This window comes from Cygnus atratus, chromosome 6 (genome assembly GCF_013377495.2).
Source record: "Cygnus atratus isolate AKBS03 ecotype Queensland, Australia chromosome 6, CAtr_DNAZoo_HiC_assembly, whole genome shotgun sequence".
Taxonomy (NCBI): domain Eukaryota; kingdom Metazoa; phylum Chordata; class Aves; order Anseriformes; family Anatidae; genus Cygnus; species Cygnus atratus.
In genome coordinates this window covers 34,636,928-34,658,544 of record NC_066367.1, presented here as the reverse complement: position 1 = coordinate 34,658,544, position 21,617 = coordinate 34,636,928, and the positions used below count along the sequence as shown (strand labels likewise).

General features: G+C 39.0%; 1 protein-coding gene across 1 annotated transcript in view; it reads left to right on the top strand.

Moving 5' to 3' along the window:
• LOC118252598 (von Willebrand factor D and EGF domain-containing protein-like) overlaps positions 1 to 21,617 on the top strand; it is a 207,373-nt gene that overhangs the window by 84,500 nt on the left and 101,256 nt on the right. Inside the window, exons 12-15 of the mRNA XM_050711673.1 lie at positions 10,569 to 10,705; positions 11,765 to 11,926; positions 16,400 to 16,504; positions 19,199 to 19,313. Coding sequence (XP_050567630.1) covers positions 10,569 to 10,705; positions 11,765 to 11,926; positions 16,400 to 16,504; positions 19,199 to 19,313 — 519 coding nt within the window. The remainder of the gene's footprint in view (positions 1 to 10,568; positions 10,706 to 11,764; positions 11,927 to 16,399; positions 16,505 to 19,198; positions 19,314 to 21,617) is intronic.

Below are 21,617 nucleotides of genomic sequence, written 5' to 3'. Positions count from 1 at the left end.
GCATCCTGACCTGTCCGGCTGTGTGCAGGCAGTCATCACTGTGCAAGCACAAGCAGGATAAGCCTTTAGGCTTTTTTGCTAATAAGCACAGGTTCTGTAGGAAGGGAAGAAAAGGAGTAGAAATTAAGAACCGAATTAGGTTTCTGCAGGACATATAAAACTGCTGCCTCTCTCGATTTCTTTTAAAAAGACAGGACCTAGGAAACAGAAAAATGAATATTGATTTTGGGAATGTTAATGTTTTAATTCCACTGTCAGGAAAAAGTTAATATCCAGGAAAAGCTACATGAATAATAAAGGAGAAAGCAACTCCTTTTCCTGGCCATATATTTTCCCGTTAGCTCCAAAACAAATCTTCATCTAATGTTCTTAGGCTGGATTTTTATACATGAATTAAACCTCCCCCAAGATCAAGGAGGCCATCAATATAATTCAAGTATCTTTTCCAAGGTCACCCAATCTCAGCTGTGCTGCCAATACATAACAATGTGTTCTGCCACTGGTTTTGACAAGCTCACACACACATACACAGAAAACATGGCCATGCAGTATTTTTAGGGATCAGAATACAACCCATAACACATTTGGAATATTTTAAAAGGAAAAAATGGAGAAAGAGAGAAGAGAGCTGTACTCCCCCTCTCTGCCTGCCTCCAGCAGGAGCGGTCCAGGTGGCCAGAGCTATAATTATCCTCCCATGAAAACTGCAATTTGGAGTTGAAAGGCACCTCTGAAATTTGGCAATGCTCCAGAAGCTTAGACTTTCTTAATGTTGCTTAACATTTCATAAAGCCCCCCAACACCTGTATAAGGTGCTTAAAATGTCATTACCACCTGTAATTAAATGCAGAATCCAATTTCTGTGGATAGCAAATCAGGTTGGTGCTTACCATTTGTATATATTGACCATGTTGATTATATATTAAAAAAAAAATAACTCAGGACTAGTAAAGCACACATAGAGGAATGTAATATGCAGATTGTATGAAGCTCTAAAGAGCAATTAGAAGATAAAAGGTAATGAGGAATAATAAGGACAAATTAGTTTCAGTGAAGTAATGACACTTGAAGTTTAAATTTCTATGTGAAAAGTTCAGCAAAGAAAAAAGTGAGCAAAAAGGATAGTGAGAAGATGGGAAGTTAACGCTTACCTATCATGCTTACAGATATACCACTGTCATATAAAAATAGGTGTCTGCCTATTAGGGTATTGTTACTAGGAAGTTCTGTGAATCCAAGAGCATTTTCAGAGCTGTGAACCACAACCAAGCATGTGCCTCAGACCCATCCAAAACAGCAGATACATGAATTACACCCTGTTACTTTTAGGATGACTGTATAGACCTGTCAGAATTTCTTCATATGTTGTAATTAAAGCACAAAATACTTTAAAATAAAATTATATTGAGTAGCAGCACAAGATCTGCTATTACTGTCCTAAGGCAGGGACTTCATGAGATAAGTACTATAGAAATCTTGATGTTTATACAGTTGTGCTTGATTTCTAAGCATAATTCCTGTTTTTGAGGATGAAACATGGGGGAGCCATTTAAAGATAGGATTTAAATTGTTTTGAGATCCTCAGATGAAAGAGGATTTCAGTCCTCTAAGTCAAACATCTGCTTTTGAGGTTTTGCATGGGAACATATTGACTTTGTAATAAATATGTTTCTTCCACTTCTATCAGTTCAGCGGTCTTTAAACTCCAGATCATGGTGCCATAATGATTATTTAAGGGCTGTTAGTCTGTCAAATAAATGGTTACTTCTCGGCACATGTAATATGTGCTTTGTCGGCATGATACATCGCAACAGTGCAGAAGGATCATTAGGATGTTTTGGGTCAATAGAAATTTGCCATGCATAAATTAGACTATACATGGTATAAAATGCATACTAGACTTTTCAAAGAAAAGCAGTTAATTTCTTAAATAACTAAGATAGCTACAGAGTAACATACTACTTGGTGTATGTAGAGGTAGGTGGTAGGTAGCCTCTGTCTCTACTCCCAGCCTGCGGTGCTGGCATGACATCTTCAGGGAAGAGCTACAACTGATATCACCATATGCACCTCAGAAATAGATACATACCTGAAATTATGGAATTTCTATCTGATCCTCTTTACAGGCACTGAATGATTGTTTTTGTTTGTTTATATTGTTGTTTTGCTATATTTGTCTTTAGATTAGTAAATAAGCAAATATCCACAACCAAGCTCTTGGCTGATTTGGCAAATCACCTTATATGGCAGTGAGAATGCAATATGTTTTAACAACTAATTGTGTCAATTTTTCAAAATTAGATTTCAAAAGATGCATCAAACATGCTTGTAAGAGAAGTGAACACTATAGTTCCTACTATTAAACTTTTCTGGCCAAAAGAGAGTACTATTACTACAAAAAGATGGAAATTTTAAAAGGTTATTATTCTTTTAAAAGCTTTTTTCTTTTCAAATAATAGAAGGGGAGGGTCTTAAATCACAGGGCTTAAGTTATAGGTCTTAATTATCTGCTTAATTATAATAATTCCATTGACTTTTATGGGTGAAGTATTAGCAAAGTCACCATTAGTATTACTTTGGATTACTTATATTATGAAGAAAAAGATAGATATCAAGGAAAAGGTCTCTTTTTACAAATGTGCCTTTTCTCTTTTTGCTCATATTGATTATTGCCTTTTCTATTCCACAATTCTGAGTTTTCTTATCTAGCCAACTGAAGGAGGACATCTGAAAATTTCCTATGTCCATGCCCACCACGTTCCCTTGAATATGTACTTGTTCATTTGGCAACAGCTGGACAGTAAGTGAGGCAGTGGTTTTAGATTCTAGTTTGGAAGTTGACACAACTCTTTCTGTCAAATACACTTTTCTTCAGTAATAATTTCTGTAAAGCAGGGAACACTTCATGCAGATCTCTCACATGAGATGTTCAGTACACTGCTTCCATGTCACTGGGACTGCATTCTTTACATACAGCTTAAGGACATTATGAATAAATTCTTACTTCGTTCATGATGACATTAAAAAAGTGAAGGAATTTTCACTGAGATATCAATGCTTTGCAAAAAACAAAGTTTCTATATATATAACTTGAAAATGAAAACCTTAATTTTGAGTTATTTTCTCTACATAGTATAATTTTTTTCCTCAGTTTGCCTGATCATTTTGGAAAATAGATAAAGAATAAATATGAAAACACATATTAAATAATTCAAAATATAATTGGCTTCAGTTATTCAGCTTTTTCCTAGGCAAACATAGGGATGAGGGAAACAAAAAATATGTACTTTAAAATGTTTATTTACAAAACACATTATTTCTTTCTCCCAGACATCTACAGAGGCACGGTCCTCATCTTTTACTTACTACTACTACTACTAAGTTAATTACTAAGTTAACTATGAACAAGCTAACTAATGCTAATAATAGCATGTTATATAAATGAAGTTATTTAAATGAGTAGTTCCTGTATGTTTGGACTCTAAAAATTTACTCCAATATGTTCTTTTCAGGCTAAAAACAAAGGTAGCATTAGTGGGCATAATTATAAAGGCAAAATGAGTAAACAACAAAGCTGTGAAATGACTCACTATGAAATTTTCAAACATAATATTTTGAATATAGGACTTACCTGTTTTTGAAAATACCATTGATGTATTTTAAGAACGATTACCTCCAAACAAAATGTTTTGGTAAGACTTAATAATATAAAGTGTTGCTGTTTAGCAAATACAAGCTTTATAAAAGAAGCATAATTAAAAACTAAAAGAAAGAAAAAAAAATTCAACCTATCCCAACCTATCTTTTATATCCCCTGATTGACACCATTGTACTCTGTTTTATATGGATGGAGACAGACTTTTCCTGTCACATAAAACATTTCTGCCTAGAGTTTTGTGGGTAATTCTCAGGAATTGACAAGCTTCCTGATAGTTTTGAAGCTTTTCTTCTTTTCATAGCAATTTTAGTTCACTTTTTGATAGTGCAGATGTGATGAACACATCTGAAAAGACAAACATCAATATCAGACTTAATCTACTGGTTTAGCTCTCAGTTCTTTCCATTCAAAGCACAGACCTGGCTGAGCTGGAAGAGTGCTATTAACTTGATAGCTACAAAGTCAATAGAAACCGCATTTTAGAAGGATACCAAATCCTCATGATAAGGGACATGGAAGGTTGCATGCTCAGTGATCCATACCATTTCCTGCAAATCAGATCAAGAAGATTAGTCTTTTCTGGTGATTAGTTTATTTGCTTTAATGCAAAGCAGTGAGAGCAGTTCAGTGAAACATGTAGCTAAACAAAACTATTTTCTGAAATGTATAGAATTAAATGCTAGAAAAGTTTACAAAATTATAGGTTTAATTTAAACTGACCAAAGCCAGACAATCCAGATGCATGTGTATAACTTCTTTACACCATGCTGTTTTCAAGCACTGCAGGAAATTTCAGACTTAAATCTTGTTAAATCCAAAACAAAAAGCTCTGAACAAACAACCTCTTTCTTCAAATACTCACACACACATACATACAATAAATACCAAATTCAAGGCTGTTTATGAGCTATAGAAGGAAAACCTACTAAATGTTCAAAGGTATGATTTAAATTGACCTAAAGCAAAAATTCAGTACAAACCTAAAACTTCTTTATACTGTGCTTTATTTTGTATAAACAACCCACAATCTACCAGCACAGAATATTCAAGCAGCTGTGGATAAAAAACTGTTCATAACAACCAGCTCTTCCTCTGATTCAGTAAATGTAAAGATGGACAAATTACTAAAAACAACCAATTGGGTGCTAGCATGGGCATAAGGACCATGATGACACCCAGAGGCATCTTCCTGCCCAAATCCCTTGGAGTTCCATCACTGCAGCTATTACGTGGAGCACTGCTGCCCGGGGTCCTGCTCTGAAGTGCCTTCAAGTGACTGACAATGAGATCTGCTTTAGGTAGGACAGTAAGCACTGTGAATGTGCAACCCAATCTTATATTTTACCACCCGTCAGGGCTATCTAGAAAAGAGGCAATATTCTATAGCTAACAGCACACTTCTCTTCCCCTTCTATTGCTGAAGTAAATTGCTAGTAAGCTTTTTAAAAATAGAAGAGATCAAATAGACATAAAATGTCGTAGTGAGCTTTCTAAAGCAAAAATAATCTACCATATTGTTGCAGCACAGGGATGCTTTCAGTGTGAAATTGAGCCAGTCCATTTCTTGCAAGCAGTGAGTTAAAGTACTTGCAAAACACCTTTGCCATACTCTGCCAGGGCTTGCTCTTGCTCTCACTGAGGTGTCTGACACCGATTGATGATTTGACAAGGGCAAACCAGAAGATTTTAAGAGAAATTTGGTCAGTGGAAAGATTGGCAGGTAAATGGGGATTTAGTCAAATGTTACATTTACAAGGGGATGACTTTCAGGATGGACTCATTCTTCAGATCACAGGTTTGGCTACCTTTCATTGCCATCCAGCATGACCCAAAATGCACCCTCACTGCAAAGCTTGATTTGTGCATAGCAAACATACATGTCTGCAATCCTAGATGCTAGAGACCTCCAGAGCAGAACACTAGATCTTCATGTCAGCTAAAGATCATAGGTCTATAGCTTGCTACTCAGACAAAGTTGAGTTCTTTGAGAACTGATTTTGGAAGCAGGGACAAACACTCCTCATCTAGAAGCCAGAGAGGTCACTGATGTGCTAAAAGCCTTCAAAATAGCATTAAATTGCTAGCCCTTTTTTCTTAAGGGGGCATTTCAAATGAGCTTTGGTTTAAGGACACCATGAATTCCAGAATAATGCATTCAATAGTTGTGCATATGATTGCTGTAATAACCCTGTACACTAAATAAATACAATATTTGTGCATGTATTTGAAAGGAGGCAGATTCAGACTCTGTCCAAGCTGTGAGATAGCTGAACATCAGTCAGCCCTGACCCAGAACCTTCACGTCTGCAATAGCCAGGCGTCCACAGCCACTCCAGCAAGCTCTGGCACAGAGCCTGCTCAGACAGCAAGATGATTTCTAGCACAGGGCTGGCTTGCAGCCGGCCGCATCAGGACCAAGCAAAGTGAGCTTGGTCTGTCTGCACTCACCTGCTTCTAAAAACCATATCCTGCTTTATAAATATTGTATTGGACTATTAATACAGACAATTTTCTTTTTCACTTCAACAGTGCGGCAGCCATACCAAGTGCTTATGGTCTGGTGCTTGATTTGCTTTTCACGACCTCAATTGCTTATTTACCACCCCAACCAAGAAAAGCAGGGCAGTCCGTTCCCTTCTCTTTATCTGAACAAACTTCTTGCTAGTTTTTATTTCAGTTCTGCTGCTCCAGCCCAAAGTTGCACAAACAGTGCTGAAGAATGTTTATTTGTGCTAGGATATATTTCTATTCAAAAGTGGAAACCAGACATGAACTATATCTATCTATCACTAAGACTTCAGTAAGTGTAGTTTTACAAAATTCTTGATTTTGTGTCAGATGTCTACATTTTGCTTCCATGCTTGTGCATGCATATTATTGATATAAGATGCTATAACAAATACCTATAAAACAAATCGTGTATTTATGTAGTGGTTTTTTTAAGTCTATTATGTAGCCTGTGCTCCTTTTCAAGTTTGACTCATGTAAATGCTTACAGAAAGAATGTGCTTTGTCAGCAGTGCCAGCAGCTCTGGACTTACTGATCCTCCTTCCTGCAAACTCCTTCTGTGGGTGAAGCAGTGGGACGGGGCAGGCTCCCTGCTTCACAAGGGAGGCATGCAGCAAACATTGCAGACCAACTGGGATTGAACCCGTACTTCTTTCTAATTACCCAAGATGTCAGAGGCCTATTAGATGCAGAATTGAAGCCCAAAGTCCTCTCTTCTTCTTGTTCCATGGCAGTTTAATTAAAAACTGGTATTTTCTTTTACATTTCCCCAACATCTCCTGCTGTTTGTCACAGTGTCCCAATGCCTCTACCAGGCAAGAGGTGCATTTCAGGGCTGGTTACTCTGTGTGTGTGCAGACCAGGCATTAGAAATGCTTCAAGGTGCCCATGTCTGAGCTAGTGGATGTGAACACACAGCTTCTTAAAACCTCCTTCGTAACATGACTGCACTCTGCAACCCATCCCAGTCCCAGGTGCTAACCTGAGCTTTGTTTCTTTATGTAGCAGTAAAATTCAAAGCACTTTTTTGGCCTATAGGCCGTACAGTGAAAACGAGGAGGAGTATCTCTTCCAGATTATATTTCAGCATTCATACCTCTAAAGATAAATTATTAATGTTCAAACAGGTCATACCTTGCACTAGCTTGCTCCATACACCACCTGATTTCCTGTAGATGTCTCCTGCCTCTTTAGCTTGCCCCACCACAGAAATCACACATCAGTTCCCATGTCTCCATGACCTCCAGTTTCTCTGAGCACCTGCACTTTTGCCCTTACTCTCACCTTTGTGAGCTCTTCCAGCTCTCTCCTCTGCTTCAGTCTTCCTCCCCATCATTTTTTTTTCTGAACTACTTGCAGCTATTTTTCTAAGTTTTTTTTAGGTTCTCTAGTATTTCCTCTCACACGCCTACCTCTGTGTCCCTCAAGCATATGCCATGCATAAGCTTAGTAGTTTCCCCTCCCTAACACTGGAAGCAAGGAGCAACAGCAGAGCTCTGGTAGTGCTTCCCCCAGCGAGAGTAGGAATATATGGGTGAGTACCCAGCTACTGACTGCCAGACTTTTCCAAAGCTAATGCCATTGACATTTCCCCTTCTACATGTGGATGAAATGGGTTCATATATGCCAAAAATGGAAAACAGATGGAAAGACAGAAAACCATGTTAAAAATAAACGCTTAAAATTCCTACATCCATTAAATGTTATCTCATTTTCAAAAAGAGTTAGATTAAAACTAGTGAGCATTTTTTTAAAGTGGAGTGCTGCCTATACCAAGGTCTGAAGTCTGAACTTTAGGATCCATTTGTTTAAAAATGAGCCATAAAATTTCCCTTTCCATCAGACTTTCTCCCTCTCCTTCCTCTCTTCCAAGCACTCTCTGCACAAGCCCTTTGTAAAAATCCCCAGGGGGACTCCACCACCTTCTCACTACCACGTCAGAAATAAAGGAATAAAGAATTAGCTTAAATGCAGTCTCCTACACCACCACACTGCTTATTGCCCCCTTTAGAGCAGTCCCAGCTGAAGATGGCTGGAAACAGATGGCCGAGGGAACAGAAAAAAAGCCCGCTCAAAGAAAAGATCACCTTTATCAAACCACAAAAATACACAGTGCATTTTTTCTTCCATGAACTTCTCACCCCTTCCACCAGCAAAGAAATCTAGTTTTCATCCTGACTGACCCACAGTACAGCCAATCTTGAGAGACGATATCCACGGCATATATGGGAATGTATTTCCTCCAGATTTAGATCAATTTAAAGATGCTGCACACAAGTGCGTACGGCATGGTTTGAGTGAAGAAAATAAGAAATGCTGTGCTGATACTGTAAGTCATTTCAAAGAGCACTGAGGTTGGGTAATTTTGCCTTGGCCCCAACACAGCAGTGTCACAGTAGTGCCAGGATGCACATAAAGATGTAAGAAACCCTCTGGGAAGCATGTAGGGCTCATCAAGGAGAAACCAGCCTGAAAGCATGGCCCTGGAAGAGGAATGGCTGCAGGAAGCTGCTCCTGCGCCTCGCTTGCTCCCAAGTTATGGGATTTTACTTCACCCACAGAAGCTTGAAAATCTGCAATGATAATGAAAATGTTAATGCAATCTGAGCTACCTCAGTACTAGTGGGGGGAGCTATTAAAATCTCATGAAAAACATAATGAAGCTTTTATTATTATTATTTTTATGCACTAACCACAGAAGAAGGCAATTTATCAAAACCATTCACTACGTCTGACTAATATTTTTGTACATTACAGGAATCTACAACTAACTGATGAATGCTGGTAAGCTGTAAACCGTTTCTCTTCTTGTAAATATTGCAAAGTGTTCAACAGTGCTGCTAATACTGCTGCAATAAAATCTTTAACCAAAAAAAAAAAAAAAGGAAAAAAAAAAGCTAAAAGCAATTCAGCATTTCAGACATACAGAAAAAATCTTTTCACTATTTTTCACATTTATGTTGCTTTCTGTGGAAAAATGAGAGTCATGCAGCGATGTTTTTATGGGCTGCAATCTGGCAATGTTTAAACAGCATTCATCCTAGTTACAGCTTAAATGGCAAAGCCCTAAAGGAACAGCAAGGTACTGGGGAAGGTTATCAACTCAGCTAAGGGCACTTTGCCTCTTGAATCAGAACTGAGCCAATGTACCATTAAAATGATAGGCGACACAGAGCTTCTGGTTTAGATAAGCTACAGCTCAGGGAAAATTGATGGGTGCTATTGCTTTTCCAGAGCAATGGTGATGGGACAGGGAACTGGAAAAGCTTTGCAGCTTCTCCTTGTCATGTAGCAGGGAAAATAGCTTGCACTACACAGTGCTGGTGCATGACATGCCTTCCAGGGCTCCTGGTTATGTCCCTGCTATCAAGTATTTTCAGGAACCAAGAAGCAAATCCTCTGTTTTGCATTATTTGTCACCACAGTAGCTTCTCCTGGCCATTAGAGCTACAAATATTACCAATGACGATATGAACCCATGATCCTGACTGGCTGCTGTTATTGATGGAGGGTGTTAGAGACCTTCTGAGTGTTGTGCTATCCAAGTACCTATGCTGATGCAAACATCTGCCCAATCGCATTTTTACTTAAGATGTGAATTCTGCCATTTAATTAACTTGCATTTTGACTCTGCAAAAATTACCCCAATATGAAAGCAATGAGTAATTTTAAATGATGAATACCTGAAGCACAACAGAATAGAAATGAAAATTTACCTGAGAATCATAAAACATTTTAAAAACAGTAATGGGTGAGATTCAGCCTTGTAAGGGGGACAGCACAGGCTGTACATCACTTAAGGCCTATTTAAGGCCTCAAAATGGGATCTAAGTGAAAAAGGTGGTGCACAACGCTTGTGCTGACACTGCGCAGAGCTGAGCGTCACGCATTAAAGACTTAACCCTCAAAGCAAGCATTCCTTTGAGGACCATTATTTTTATTATATCCCCAGCTTTTGAAAAAAGAAATGTCTTTTATGCAGTTCTTTCACCTTAGGAGGAGTCTGGTGGCATGGCCATCTTCAGATACTTCCACCTGCATGCTCCTCCAGCCTGTGCCGTGATACCCTGTCCTCCCAGCTGCGCTCCTCCAGCTCGCCTGTTAGCAAAAACAGTGCCACTGAAGGCCTTTTATCATGAAACCACAGCTTCGTAATTGATCCCACGAGCTGTATAATGCCCAGCTTGCAGTATTGGGTGCACAGTGCAATTGCTCAGTGGAGGTTTGCTGCTTCCCAGCTTGACAACTGCTGCTCCTCTTCCCAAGAGAAATTTGCAGAACAACCCAACAAAAAGAATTAAAACAAACCCAGGAACAGTGACAACCACACCATCTCTGATAAACCAGAAGGGAATAGCATGTGTTAGTCTCTAAAGCATGACATCTATCTCCCCTTTTCAGAGCAAGCTTTGGAAATCACGGGCTTGGAGAACAGGGGCCTCTGTGACATCCGCACCTCCGACTGCACCAGGACCCGGGTGTTTGGCTTTGGTTTCACAGATTCCCCCAACCTGCACTGCGAGGTTACCAGGCTAATTGTAAGCATCTTCCCATGGACTCTTCAAGTATTGATGCTATGGTCAGACTTTGACGTGTTTATATTAAATGCTGAACAGTCCCGAGTGCCAGTCACTGCCACAGCAGGGTGCAAATACCGGGAGATCCCATTGCCAATGTGTTCGCCACGAGCCGGGGGAGATGAAGCAGCTCTGCCCTTTCCAGGACTGGTTCCTTGGAAATGCAAAGCTGTGTCTTCCTGCCAATTTGCTCTGTGGGGTTTTGTTTAACTCTTGTTTGGTTCATCTGCACTGTAGGCCAGTGAAGCTTGAAATCACAATATTATTTCTCATTTTGTGCATCTGCAATGGGTACGCTTGGTTGTTTCCTTAAACTCATCTGAATGCTAAGTGTTGCGGTTAAATACAAGGCTTCCTCAACACAGTTAGAGGCTCCTATGTGAATTTTCTTAGTCATAGTTCAATACCAAGTCAGAAGTTCTAATAACTACTAAACCCGTCTCTTCTGCTCACACTATAATTTTGTTATAAACAACTACACACAGGCAATTCTTGGAATGAATTGTTTGGAGTATCCGCACATGCAGACATGAGGTATTGGATTCATCTCATAAATCCACCTCATAAAAGACATTCAGCCTGATTCCCATTCATTACTAACAAGACACAGCTGAGATTTGCCTACCTTGCCCACTTATGACTGTGTAGGCTCTAAACAAGCAGTGATGTTTTATGTGGCCAACCTTGCTAAGTAGCAGACATTACCTGAAGGAGCCAGAAGGTGTACAAGCTGGCTGCAGAGCCCTAGGAGCAAAGACAATGCTGCTCCAGGACATTCACCTGTCTCGTCCCAGCTGCTCATCCAAAACACAGGCTGCAGCCCTTCCTAAATCAACAGGCCACTTGCATGCATAGAGGAGCATGGCTTTCTCTTTACTGTGGTTACAGGAACATCACTTCTTTCAATAAACCATCTGTAAATGCCTTATATTAATAATTAGAAATATAAACATATGTTGACAACTGGAATTGCTTTATATGAGCCTTCAGTTTCTGCACTCTCCTTCTGTTTTACTGTAGCATCTCAATGGCGAATGGATATCAAGAGAGCAAGAAACGACACGAGCAGATTTTCTCAGCTCTGAGGCTGTTGACTGCCAGATTCCTGTCCTGAACATCACAGAGACAGAGGCTGTGCACTTTGTGGCTGGTGATGAGCCGTTCGCAAGATGGCAAGTGAAAGTAGGAATTTCGTATGTTTCTAAGAAATGATTTAGAAGAAGGAAATCAGTTGTCTTGGTAAATCAAAATGCAAAGTGCAATTTGCATCCCTTCAGAACTGAAGATGCCTGTAGAAATTCTCACATTAGTATTGGGGAAGGGAGGAGTGGGGGGAACGACACGACACAACCAAAACAACAGGAGTTAAAAACAGGTGTCTTCGTAGGCAATCCAAAAGTGCAAATTGCAATCACTTCTCCACGTAATCACCTGAGATTGATGCAGTTGTACTAATCAATTGTTAATCATTAGTATTTCATTTCTGGAAACCCCAGCTCAAACTCATGATTAGGAAGCAAATGCAAGGCAGTTCTGACCCCCAGGATTCAAGGCAGACCCTTGCACAACGCAGGAGTGAGCAGGGATGGGACAACCATGGACTTAAGCGGCAGCCTCTGCAGTACCCACACATGCTGGATCTGCTCTGCTGTAGTTTTAGCCCCTTTTGTTCCCAAGGTGATACTTAAATTCTAAACATTTACAGGAAACCAGTGTCTTGTTGACCTTGTGCCTGCTAACCTTGGTCTCATGCTCAGTCTGGCTGGTTATTTTCTGCAGACCGGTTGCTTTGCTAAGACTGAGCTCATTTAAGTGCACCATAACTGAGAAAAATATGTTGCAATTGTAGAAATCTGCAGATGTGGTTTGAAAATTGCCACATGTAAAAATGAAACATGTAATACAGTCTCTTCACTGTGATGTTGCTGTCTGTCCTGTGCCCCACAGCTGTCTCTAACATGGACCAGACTGGGGACACATGTGGCCATGGTGGTTAGGGGCAAGGGAAAGATGCTTGCTAGAGCATATTTGCTATCCAGTAAATTATTTTTAAAATGTGTATAAAATTAAAAAGAGATGTATATAAAATTTCTGAAGGAACAGAGCCTGGCCATCAGCTGAGGACAGATTCTGCACCTTCCTTCTGGAGGAGGTGCCATTTGGACTCTGAGTCTGAATCAGAAGGGCAGTTCTTCTGCTTAGAGTTCCTAAATTTCTCATAGGAGAAGCTGAACTCTCCCAGTTGTGAAATGAAATGTGATGGAAGGACCTGTAAGGACTGGGATGTCGCCCAGAAGGACAGCTCACATTTTTGCATGGGCATGGGGCCATTCCTCTAGCATAATCATGTTGGCTACCATATGCCTCAGACATATCACGATTCAGTTTGCTTTCAATTGCTGCCTTCAAGCCATGAAAAGGTCTGTGTCATTTTTCGATTTTTTTCCTCCCAAAACATATGTTTTTGCATTTGAGTTCAAGGAAATCTCCACACCTGTGAGCCTGCTGCCCTTTCCCTTGCCTCTGAATCTTGCAGAAAAACCAGCTTCGTGGCTAGGCAGTGAGCACACAATTAAGTCACCTCAGCCCGATCCAGCCGCTGGCATGCTAATCCCGGCTCTCCTGTGGATCTTTTTGCTGAATAAATTGTGAAGGCAGAGCTCGAAGCTCAGTTTCAAAGGCAGTGAGCCCTATGTGGCAGCACAGAGAACAAAATGATGGAACTTTTCATGATAAAAAAAAAATGATTTGAAATGATTTCCATGAGTACTCAAAATTTTGCGCTCCAGAAAATTCATGGTAAGACTTCAACATTGAAGATCTTCATGGTTATTTTAACATATACCTTTTAAAATGGAGATGGAAGTTTTTCCAAAACCCCAAAACAATTCTTTCTGGAAACACCAGTGTCCTAGACTTTCAGAATCTCACCTGCCCTGAAATCAAATTTTAGGGGAATCAGCAAGGTTTCACATAAGCTTTTTTCACTACCAAGGTTGGGGAAGTGGGGGCCTCCCGAGCTCTTCTCAGGGCCTTTTCCTGTTATCCGCTCCTGTATTCATGTTTCAGATTTTGCTCTTTCCTTCCATGACGTGCTGCTGCATGTTAATAAAGTACACGGGCTACATCAGGGTGTTTGGGATAGTTCATTTAGCTATCAAAGTACAAGCTCCTACTTGGGCAGCAGATGACTTAGGTTGTCCATCCAGATGTCTGGGTGAAGAGGTGGCAGAACTTGGCAGGCACTTATCTAATTTGGGAAGCAGGTCTCTGGTTTATCTTCAATTTGTTATCGTTGCCTGTATTTGTCAAGAGTAGCAAAAATATTTGCTTGGAAGTCAGTGAGGCAGGAACTGAATTTGAATTCAGCAAGTCTTCACAGCTTTCATTTTTCATTTATAAAACATTCATGAGAGTCAAATTTTATTTCAATGATGAGGGGCACAAATAGCCACGATGAATGAAAGGCGCTTGTCCAGAAGTAGCGGCTCTTCCTTTCCAGATGACATGTACGTAAAAACAGCCAAGGCACAGCTCTCAGTGAGTCTCTGGCTTTTAAGGGCCAACTGAATCTGAATGGAGGTTTGCCCAGCTTAGGTCTCATCGGTGCTTTTGGAGCATTTGTTTCATGTCACTAAGGTGACTAATGGAAAAGCAATTGAAATAACTATAAAATAAACCAATTCCAAAAAGACACCAAGAAGGAAGTTTATAATAATCTGTAGGTAAAATAAGACAAATTGGAAAGAGTTACATTTCATTCACAATGGTCACTTCAGACAGAGAAATTAGTGCAATTTTAGAGCTCTTTATGTTTTTCCCTGTCTACCGATTTCACCCATTATTACTGCATTAGTACTGAGACAACACTAGACGCTCTGGTTAAAGGACGAAATGAAATGTAAACTGCATTAAGAATAATATATTCTTAATGGAAGTCCTGCTGCCAATGAGCACTGCTGTTTAGTGAAGAGCAGGTCTTTGGGGGTTGCCTGTTTTGTTAGTTCCTCATTTCCCTCTGGAGAAAGTTCTTTAAGTCTTCAGAAAGGGGGGTTACATTTAGTATAACACACCATACTCTAACATCTTGACTGAGTATGACGCTCAGGAAAGAATATAACTTTCTTCCTTAAGCTATACCAATGAATTTTATTTCAATTTAAGTTAGCCCAAAGTAGTTGTCTCTCTTCTAGAATTTCATACTCTGAATGCCTATGAATACTGTCTGTTTACCTACTTGTACTGCTTTCTGCAGAAACAAATGCTCTTAGCTAGCAGTGCATTTTGAGCTGAGAACAATCATGTGTGACATTGTGGGAGTATCAACTGTGTTATATTCCATGAGCTTTCAGATTATCCTTAGTGAATTTATGATAATTGATGCTTTTTATGGAATTTATTAAAGTAATTTTTTATTCTCTGCACCTCCAGTTTTCTTTGTTCGATTTAACATACATTGAGAACCGAAATAGTTTGTTAACTGATCAACTTTGTACTCTTGGCCCTGTTACTGATGAGGGGATGTGGAGCTCAGGCTGTGCCAACCAGCTCTTTGGTCTGAGTGAGCTTCTGAAGTGCTCTGTATCTGCCTTCTCCCCTGTGGCTGTGGTTCCTCTGCTCTGCCTGCTTTGAGTCACTGAGGGAGACAGAGGTCACAAAAATATTAGTTTCTCACAAATGCCATGAAAATCAAAACAGCAGAAGTGCAAAGAGGCTTCCAGTGTCTGCACAGTGGGAAACAGCATCCCTTCTCTGCCTGGGGAAGCCACAGCCAGTGCATGTACATGAGCAGGATGGTCAGTGCTTGGCTGAGGTGCAAGAAGTGAAAAGTATAAAATACCTGATAGAGAGGGCTTTGCTTTCCTGCTGGTGTTTATCAGTGTTTCCTGCAAGGCTTACACCAGCATTTTTGCATTTGGGTACTCTTTAATATTCACATGTCTCAAGAGGTGTTACAATGCTTTGTCAAAAGTTAGCTCTCCACATTAGTCTGGCATCTTTTCATTTTTACTGTAGAAAAATTAAATTAAAATGTAAACTCACATCACTCTTTTTTATGCAGTCATATGAAAACTGCCATTCTACATTAAGGCTTTCTAAGCTACCCACGTGTACAGGAATGTCCTTCTAATATACCTTCCTGTGGAAATAGGACTGTTGCTGTCTGGTATTATAGAGCCTAGCACTTTTTAGAGGTTAATATAGAGCCACCTAAAGAATATATATTCTTTTGGTTTGGTTTGTTTTCCTCAAGCTTATTTACTGATTTACCATACAGTAAGAAAATGGTTCAAAATTTCAGCCAAATGTCTTAATTTTATTTCACAACTCCTTGAAAGGCATCCTTGTAGTATTTTAGTATCTATGCAGTTTTTATAAAGGTATTGAAAAAAAAAGTGCTCAGAATAAAAAACAACAACAATCAGAAATGTTGAATGCCAGTTGAGCCAAAATATCTTTTGGTTATTAATGAATAGTTTCCAGTTTGGAACATTAAGCAATTTGTTCGCTTGCAGTAGAGCAACTCAAAAGTGCTTTAATTTATCTTGCTGGCAGGCATCCAGTTCAAGGGTGCAACAGTATATGCTCCAAAATGAGCAGACAGTCTCCATATGGAACATTATTACTTATAAGGATGATTTTTGTATCATTTAGATCACTAATGATGGCTTCCAGTACAGTAATTCCAGAGTGCTGACCCTGTATGACACAGTCTGCCAGGCCTGTGAATCCCATCCAACCGGACTTTGTAAATTAAAGGTAATTTAAAGAGCATAAAGGTTTAATATGGATCATTCATCTCCTCCCTGGCCCTCTCCCTCCTTTTGATGTACTGTGTGTAATAACCATTTTAGAAGAGGAAAATCTATTTCACAGGTCAGTTGCACAGTCTGATACTTTTCTGTCTTTTACAACCTCTTGTCCATGTGTGTTTTTTTTTAAACCATATATATATATGCATATATATATATATATATATATATATTACAAATGTATGGTATGAATACCTGATAGAGCATGCTTTATGGTGGGCCTTTCTCAGGATGGCTCTTCCCAAAGAGCATGGCTGACAATACGCATACTTTTTTGCTATACTTTTTAATGGAAGTGAATAAGACTGTGCAGTCTCCCCTGGCAGGCAGCTTGACTTCACTGTTGAAGTGTCTCTCCTAGGAAGCTCTTTTACCTCTCCCAGGCTGCTTGGCAGGGGTGAAGTAACTGTAAGGTATATCATTTCTATACCCATTTTCTGCTGTTGCAAAAGGTATACTATGATGCATGTTACATGGTTTTTGTCATGTGAAAACACCCTTGAGAGAACATAAAACATTCTTGCTTACATTAAATACCACTAAGTACAAACATATAGTGCTTTAACAGTTTCAAAATTGTAATCAAAAGCCTACTGCTATGTTTTAAACTGCCAGAATGCCAGGAACTGCCTGGAGAATGCTATATCCCTCTGATTATTATTAGTGTAGCATCCCCCATCCCTTAAAAAAGAGCTTTCCTGCTCTTATTTTCTAGAGGACTGCATGAGACACCTTTTCTGTTTTTTTTCAGAGGGGCTTTAAAAGATACTTTTGGAGGGTGTTGGGTAAGGAATATTTGAATGTACTAATCCTGCTTTCTTACTACCCTGAGGCAAGCACAAATGAACAGGAGACCACCAGTCTTCATTCTTACAAAATGAAGATTAATCAGGTATATCTTAACCTATGTGCCTCACTGTTCTCATTAACGCTAATGGGAAAATACAGTTTTCAAAGTTGCACTGATTGCAATAAAGAACCAGTTACCAAAATAAAATGAAAGTTCACATTTTTCAAATAAATCAGTGAATAGAAACTAGTTTATATGCCCAAATGAGGGCAAAGTCACTTAAATTTCGGATTAAAATAATTATGTCAGAACCATTTCAATTAAAGCTAGGTGGTTTGTTGGTTTGTTGTTTTTTGTTGTGTTTTTTTTGTTTGTTTTTTGTTTGTTTGTTTGTTTCAAGGGCTTTCCTTATTCTTACACTCTAGGAATTCAGAAGTATATACGTTTTCTCAATATGCTGGTGTTCTCTTTGTATTATAATAATTTCTACCCTAAGATGCTTCAAGGGACTATTTGAACTAGGCTTCCAATTGCATCAAACCACATTCTAATTACTCCTCTTACAACATTACTTTGTAATACCTAAATTGCTTTCAGAAAAGGTGTTTCAATTAGGGGACATTTTATGTCAGGCCATTTCGCATTTTGTGTTCCACTTTTATGGAGCCCATTCCCTAACACATTATCACATCAGAAAAAGCAGCTTTTTCATCAGAACTTCAAGTCTTTGAAAACAACAATGTAATAAAATCTAATTAATATCCAAATTTTAATGTGGGAGATTTGTCATGTTGGGGCAATTATGAGCTTTTTTTTTTTTTTTAAACTTACTCATTATTCTTAACTATTATTTATTTAAAATACAAGAAGATGAGAAAGAAGAAAAGCAGTAAATAGCAAACACAAGGCCAGTAACAGGGCACACACCAGTCTCAGCACCATCTTTTGGGGCTGGTGGGACTTTTTGCTGTGCCAGGCAGGTGGAAGGCCAGGAGCCCATGAATATGTACACTCTGAAGTCAGACTTTTGATTACAGCACAAACAGGTAGATTTGTGCTGCTTTGAGTTTACCTCTTTTACCTACCAGTGCTAGCGAAAGCCAAGCAATCTGATCTTTCTAAGGGGCTGTGCAAACCCTCCAATGGTCACGGGATTTCTTTTCAGAGCAATGTGTATTCAAGTGAGGGAAAAGGAAAAATATCTTTGGGCCCTGGTAGCTTCTCCCTCCTGCTGTCCTGCTATAGCCGGGGCGTTCTACCAACTTCTGCCCCGTCGCTGTGTTCAGCCATTTCTTTACAATCATCTTGCAGAAGCCTAAACTCTAATAAAGATCTTTATTCTGTTTTTATATCATTGCTTTTTCGTATTTTTATGAACAACCTCCAGAAATAATTCAGTTACCAGAAAAGGGTTCCAAAATTTCAAATGGAGTTTTGTACAAGTATTTTTTGTTAATCTCATGCAACTCTATTCTGAGTGTTACCAAATAGTCATCATGTTAGTAGTCACAGTTAGGAATAATGATCACATACAGTACATACTGATAAAATGAAAAAATAAAAATAAAAATCATGTTCTTGTTCGTCTATGACAAGCAGCATCACATGCTGCCTAAGATAAAGGATTCACAGCTACAAGGATCTCACATGGAAACTGGAAAACCTCCATGTCTTGTTTTCTTCGTGTCAGTAGAAAGTACAAGCATTTAAATTGATATTATTTTATTCCTTCAAAAGACAAGCAAGCTCCTGCCTATCTACAGAAAATATTAACTGCTAATTTCTTATCTTTCTTACTTCTTTTTTCCTTGCCTCCACCTCCCACCCATTTTTATTTCCTTTTTTTGGCAGGAAAATACTTGTAATATAGATGGACTTTGCTATGGTGAAGGAGAGTCAAGCCCTACCAGTCCTTGTCTTCTCTGTGAACCTGACATTTCTAAGTTCACCTGGTCTATTAATGAAAGTAAGACCATATTTTCTAAGATTTAAAAGCGCTTAGATGGGAATTTAGTACTAAGTCTATGAAATGCACAGTTAATTTAGCTAACATGGGCCTAGCCTGCATAGGACTTTATGTGGTGGGAATAACTGAGTGCACAGGAAGGCCAGTCTGATCATCAGCAGGAAGCACTCCTCTGTGTGCACTAGGCATCTGGACACTTATCTTGTCCTGGGTGAAACCTGACAAATTTCTAATTAATAAAAGCAAAATAACACCTGAAAAAAAGAAATTTTGACATGCCCCATGCAGGGCCCAAGTCTGTCAGCTAAAGGTGATGGACCCTAAAAATGCCTGTGATCATCTCACAGGTACAAATCTTTAACGGAACAATTTGAGGAAAACACTGCTTTTAAAACACTAATGTATATTTTTGGTATCTTTCCCTGAGCCAAATGCTATGAAATGCCACACAAAAGACCTTGGCCTGGCAGGGAGTCTAAGTGATAGGGAACAGCCACTCATTGCCTTTGCTGCCACGAAACCTAGCAGCTCATTCTTCATCCTTTCATGGCAGGGGTCGTGAAGGCTGCCTTTTGAAGCACCTCCTGAATGCTAATGATTTAATCACAGTTTTTTCATGACTGCATCCCCAGTGTAAAAAAAAAACACTACTTAACATTTGCTTTACAGATAATCCATAAGTCTAGAAACATTGGTCTCATGGTGCATCTTCACACTTATATGAACATATCTACATCTGCTCCATATAAAGATTATAATAACACTTTTAAGTAGATTCATGTGTTGGAACTAGAGTTTCTCTGTAATTTTAGCTTCAGTAAGGAGAAGAAATTACAGAGAGGTATGTGAATGAGAGGACCTGTTTGATTTGCTTGTTCACAGTTTTATATTCCTGGAGTGATTGAAGGAATTCCTTCCTTTATTTCTTCTGGAAAGGAAAAGATTGATCTTTTCCTTGGGGAGCAACCGGGGATGCTCATGGACAGAGGCTTCTACAGAGTGCAAGGCATGGCAGGAGAAACAGCAAAGGTGCAACACAGTGGCCAGAGTCCACAGCTCAATAACCAGGGAGAGAAGTGAGTTGGTACTCCCTTCTCAGAGGTGATAGAAAGGCACTTAAGAAAGACTCAGCAGTTTCTGGCAATACGAGAAATCATAAGTTGTCCGAAACCAAGCTTAGAAGCAGGAACGCAATTGGAAGGGAAAGAGCTATTCATGAGCCCTTGGAATTTCTGTTCCAGACTAGCCACTTTGAATTTTCTCTATTTATAAACACACCGCTCTTGTTTATGTCCTAAAAAATCTGGTTCCTATAATTTAAATTTCCCTGTCAAGATAAGGCGTAGAGAGATCCATCTCAAGTGTTGTCCAACGAAGAATCCCATTACATATTACTTGAAAGAGTAGTTAGAATGCCTAATGGTAAGCCAGACCTGAAGAAAAACTTGTGTGCCTGAAAGAAAGCCTTTTTTCCTCCAAGGATATAATTGAGTTTAATGAGAGGTGTTAACTATGACACACAAATCTTGCCTCCATTCTGTCCTTCCACTGTATTGGCCACAGCTATACTATCTTCAGGGGTAAGCTGATTCTGACTGTCATTTAAAATTCTCATTACTGGTACTAAGACATTTTAATTTTAAAATTTAGAAAATGGCTTAAAAGGAAAAAAAAATCATTTATTTTGGAATTTATAAAACTTGGAGTGATCTATGAAATCTGGAACAGATCTTGGTTCACTTTTCAATAATTTAAAAATCTAAAAATATTGAAAAAGTACTTGTCAAACTTGTTTTCAAATACATGAGTACCTTTTAAAGTACTTCAATAACTAGGAGTGTATATATGTTCACTGGATAGCAAGGAGGCCTCTGTGGAATTAAAAACACTCTTGTTCACAGACTGCCTTCAGAATATCTGATATTATTTTATTTTGTGGTCTACAACATCTTGTAACACTCCATCCAGTTAACACCTTTGTGTTTATCTCTAAATGCATACCAGCATCAATATTTCATTTATTACTTTGTGCACAACCTTTATGGGCTCCATGGTTTGAGTGTTTCTGAAGTAAAAGGTAAATTAATGGATGGAAGCTTTCAACAGTTTTGCCAGGACAATCTGCTGGCCAAGCAGTTTAGAAAGCTCTGATAGCACAGCAGCAATGAGTGCAGAGGCATTTAAATAATTGCATAATGTGAGACATGCTACAGAAAGCAGAGCTTGATAAAAGGATATGCACACACAAAGAATCCCTGATGATGACTTCCCACAAGCATTATGCAAAGACACATGCTGTCTTTA